General features: G+C 30.7%; 1 protein-coding gene across 1 annotated transcript; it reads right to left on the bottom strand.

Moving 5' to 3' along the window:
* Window positions 1-2,244: 2,244 nt before the first annotated feature.
* On the bottom strand, window positions 2,245-3,201 carry LOC127120389 (uncharacterized). Its single transcript, XM_051050803.1, has one exon. It carries the CDS (start codon window positions 3,157-3,159, stop codon window positions 2,605-2,607), a length of 555 nt encoding a protein of 184 aa, XP_050906760.1. The 5' UTR covers window positions 3,160-3,201; the 3' UTR covers window positions 2,245-2,604.
* Between the last annotated feature and the right edge of the window lie 1,590 nt (window positions 3,202-4,791).

The following is a 4,791-nucleotide window of genomic DNA, read 5'->3' as shown; positions in this document are numbered from 1 at the left end:
GGAGGTTGCACTGCTGAAAAGATTAAATCGACATTTCTCTTGTGAATATAGGAATATTCAGACATTTTAAAGAAAAGAAAATTCGAGGAGATTGAAGGAAAATGGAAGAAAAATGAGAGGGTAAGAAGTTGTGTGAAAAATTATGGGAGATACGCTATGTATTTATAGAGCACACACACATGCATGCGCCATTGCCTTAAACGCGCGCACACACACACATGGAACATGCATGCGCCAATGCATGTGGCGCACACTCACATGCTTACATGCATGCGCCAATGACATTGGCGTCTTTGCTCATTTGCAATGCATGCATGCACCAATGAGTTGGACACCTTAGTTTATTGCCAATTATATGCGCCAATTCAACTGGCGCATAAGTAACAAAATATGATTATTTCGATAATTAATTAAAAAAATAGGTTATTTAAGTATTTAAATTGAAAAAAATGGTTATTTTTAAAAAAAAAATCTCTTAAAGATAACTTATAAAAACAATTTATAACAATTCTAAAAATAATTTAAATTTATTTTATCTTTTGTTAAAACAATAACTTATGCAAACTTTTTCAACACTTGTTATATAAACTCCTAATAAGTTGTTTATAAAAAACGAATCCAAAATATGTAATGAAATTAACACACTATTAGCTCAAGGGAAGTTCATAAGGTACATTGATTTCCTAGAACTAGAGCAATGTTGAAGCATTTTTTTGTTCATTATTTATGAAGCCATTTCCTTGAATTTACGCTAAACATAACAACACTTAAAACAAAAACGGAATTGAATAAAAAACATAAAAGACAAAGGAATTGAACAAAAAGTTCCCCCGTGATGTTAGTATAATTGCTCTTATAGGAATATCAATCCCGTAATGTTCAATACATTTTCCTAATCCTATTGACTTTCTATTTAAGTCTTCCCCTAAATATGATAACCCATCTCACTTTCTTTTAATCACTAATCCCAGGTGACAAACTTCAATAAATACTTTAAAGAATGTTGAATACAACTCAACTAAATAATATCAACATTAAGCCTTATGATGGGCAATAACGTCATGTACAATCAACACAAACAAGGACTTAATAAAAATCCTAACACAATGATCTCCAATCCTCGCACACCCACTCAAACATTAGGCTTGAGTCTCCTTAAATAACAATGCTTCTTCTGAGTTTTTTTCAATGGCCATGTAGCTTTGATCTCATCCAAAAATAAGGAAAATTTGATTATGATTTGTTTTTCCACCAAAATTTCCAATAGACATGATTTGTTATTATTCAAATTCAAATTTAAATCTCCAATTTAAATTAAATAAATCACATCAAATCAAATCAAACAAATCAACATAAATGCATCGCTAAAAGATAGCAATGAATATGCAACAAATCTGATTGAAACAACCAGAAATGATCTACCGATGAGAGGCAAATGTGGCACATATGTTGGAACATCTGTTCCCACATGTGTCATATCTTCACAAAAATAACTTGAACATACCTTGTTATTTTGCATAAGGCAATCAATTCAAAAAGGAACAACATTATTTATATTAGACATCCTTGAATTGCATTAGTATAGTTAACATGGTGTTAATATGTCATAATATAATCATCATTGGATAAAAAATATCAATTTGGAACATTTGTTGCCAAGACAAGATCTCTCAAATGTTTTCAGGGGTTATTCTGGAGATATATCTACGAAATCACCGCTAAAAATTACAAAAATGTATCTCCAGTACATATTTTGAGAAACTTTGAAATTCAAAATTTTCAATTTATGCACCTTCAACCTATATGATGGATAAAATAATATCCAACTTCCAAATATTGATAAGGAGTTTGCCCAAAATTTAATGAATTAGTATGATTTGGGTCTACAAGAGATAAAATAATTGACCAACCCACCAGGTTAAGGTCGAAAAGGTTGAATCACATGACCGATTTATTTGAATCGACTTATTTGAGATTATTGTATATCATATATTTTGTGACATTGTTTGAGAGAGCTTATTTTATATGATTATTCATAAACTGTTTTGAACTTAATTTTATAAGTTCTCGAAAATAATTTATAACACATATAAATATAATTTAGATTTATTTTATCTTTTATTAAAAAATAACTTATGCAAACTTTTTCATAAGTACTTATTTTTAATATAAACACTTGTATCCAAACAAATCTAAAATATGTAATGAAATTATCACACTATTAGCCCAATAGCTCAGGAGAAGTTCATAAGGTACATTGATTTCAGCTAGAGCAATGTTGAAGCATTTCTTTGTTCATTATTTCTGAATCCATTTCCTTGAATTTACGCTAAACATAACAACACTTAAAACAAAAACGAAATTGAATAAAAAACATAAAAGACAAAGGAATTGAACAAAAAGCTCCATAAACAATTTGCTGCACTCCCAAGTTGATTAACATTAAATTCTACCGATAGTTGCCTTGCTTTGCTACACCATATGAATGAATCATTTGTGGCAGTGCTAATATTAAAGAAACTAGAAACTGAAAAGTAAAGATAATGCTAATAATAGAAGTGCCTTTCTTTTTTTCATAGTTGTTGAAAGTTGATACTAAAAAACCTAACCCACGTAATGGGGACACATTTCGTGACACTTTTTGGCCATGTCGAGATCCGCCATGACAACTCCAACCATTCCATCTCCAATAGGATATTTCATTTTGAGGTGTACAATTGAGATCACTGCTCCCAACTCAGCAACAACAGGCATGCCAATAACAACATTGTAAACAGACCATGAATCAATAACCAGATACCTCACCTTCAACATCTTGGCGTTTTCTCCTTTACCAAATGTAGTATCCAAATCGATGTATCCTTTCACAGGTACACCAGCACCGAGATTACCCTTGAGATATGTTTTGAATGGTTTCAGCATTGACTCTGATAGTCCCATCTTCAAGAATGCCGACATGTAGAGAATGTTGGCTTGACTACTTTCATTGACGGAGACCCTTAAAACAATCTTGTTGGCGATTTGGAGTTTGATTACCATTGGAAGAGCAACATCGGTTCCTGTGAATGTTCGGTCTCTATCTGAAAATGAGATTGGCATCTTTTCTGGTTTAGTAATGCCGCTGCTACCATCATTCTTGCTTGGTTTGTAACCCTCCATTTTCGATGAGAAGGAGCTATAGGTTAGGTTGAAATATTGAAGGTGTGTGTATATATGGACGTTTCTTCGCTTGCTTCAAATGAACCGGTTATAGCAGGTTAGAAACTGTACAAAAAGGTTATCAATCAGTAGTGTTATCTTTATTGTTAACCGGTAGCCGGTAGTGTTATGGATTGTACTATGGTAATTGTTATTACTATTACTCACTGAGCTAGCTAGCTAATACCTGATGTTGCGCTGCGTGGCTGGTGCGGCGTGGTGCCGTGACGTTTGATAACAACTTTGCTACTCTACGAAAACACACGCACTAATTCAGGACGTGTTGCTCACGATTTGTCGTATATGTTAAAAGTGTTGCTTTAGCATAGTTTCATTCATTTTCTTAAATCAGGAAATACTTTTAAGAAATTAAAATGATGCATTCATATGCCGTAGCAAAGCAACTATCTGGAGAATTTTTCTATAAAAAAATTGATCAAATCTCTAAATTATTTAAATATCATTCTTTTAATATTTTTTGTTGTAAAATAATTATAATTTGTTTATTATCAAGGTTCTTCAAAAAAATAATTTCAATTGAAATCAACGTAAGACTATTTAATTTATCTCGTGACATAGTAGATCTCAAATAAGATTTTAATAATTTTAATTTACGAAAATTTCTTTCAACATATGCAACACTGATAGGAATAATCAATATTATTTTTTGAAATCAATGCAAGACAATTTGATCTATTTTGTGACATAATATATTATGTATGTCCTTTTTTTTTAAAAATTTTTGTTAGTTTCAATAACAGCAGTTACCAATTTAAACCAAATAATCATTGCTATTAAAAATTCAAAGTTTTCAATTCCATGAGTTGTTAAAGATTCAGCTTCATTCTAAATTTTGGCATCATTATCTTGTTCAGCTAGTTGAAGTAGTGTTTATGTTACATTTAAAGTATGAGATTTAATTGCATATACACTATTCACATGACTTTTCCAACGTGTTTGTGACTATGGTTTAATAGTTAAATCTTTCACATTGTCTCTAAGAATTTTCCAATATTTTGTCGAATAAAAAAATATAGTATAAATACGTTGTAACACTCCAAAAAAATCTTTAGATTTAGTACAAGAATTTGCAATATCACAAAGTATCAAGTTAAGGCTATGACAACCACATGGCGTGCATAATACTCTAGGGTTAACATCTAATAATTTTCTTTGTACACCTTGATGTTTACCTTTCATGTTTGATCCATTATCATATCATTATCCTCTCACGTTATTAATATCTAGACCAAAAGTTTCCAATACATTTTGTAATTCCTTAAACAATCCTTGACCTGTTGTGTCATAGACTTTCAAAAATTCTACAAAAAACTCTTCAATTTTTATTGGACTTGTAGAAACATCCACACAATGTATAATGAGAGTCATTTATTCTTGATGACTTACATCAGGAGTACAATCAATAATCACAGAAAAATATTTTGCTTCTTTGATTTTTTCGACTATTGCACTTTTGACTTCATTACCTAACATGTTAATCAATTCATTTTGAATCTTATGACTAAGATAATGATAATGAATTTAATTATTTTTAATACGCTTAAAATATTTTTGAATGACAGGATCCCATTC

The sequence above is a fragment of the Lathyrus oleraceus genome, chromosome 2 (genome assembly GCF_024323335.1).
Source record: "Lathyrus oleraceus cultivar Zhongwan6 chromosome 2, CAAS_Psat_ZW6_1.0, whole genome shotgun sequence".
Taxonomy (NCBI): Eukaryota; Viridiplantae; Streptophyta; class Magnoliopsida; order Fabales; family Fabaceae; genus Lathyrus; species Lathyrus oleraceus.
This window is presented reverse-complemented; position numbering and strand designations above follow the sequence as displayed.

Coding starts and splice junctions, on each gene's coding strand:
- LOC127120389 (XM_051050803.1), bottom strand. CDS start 3,159: ATGGAGGGTTACAAACCAAGCAAGAATGATGGTAGCAGCGGCATTACT.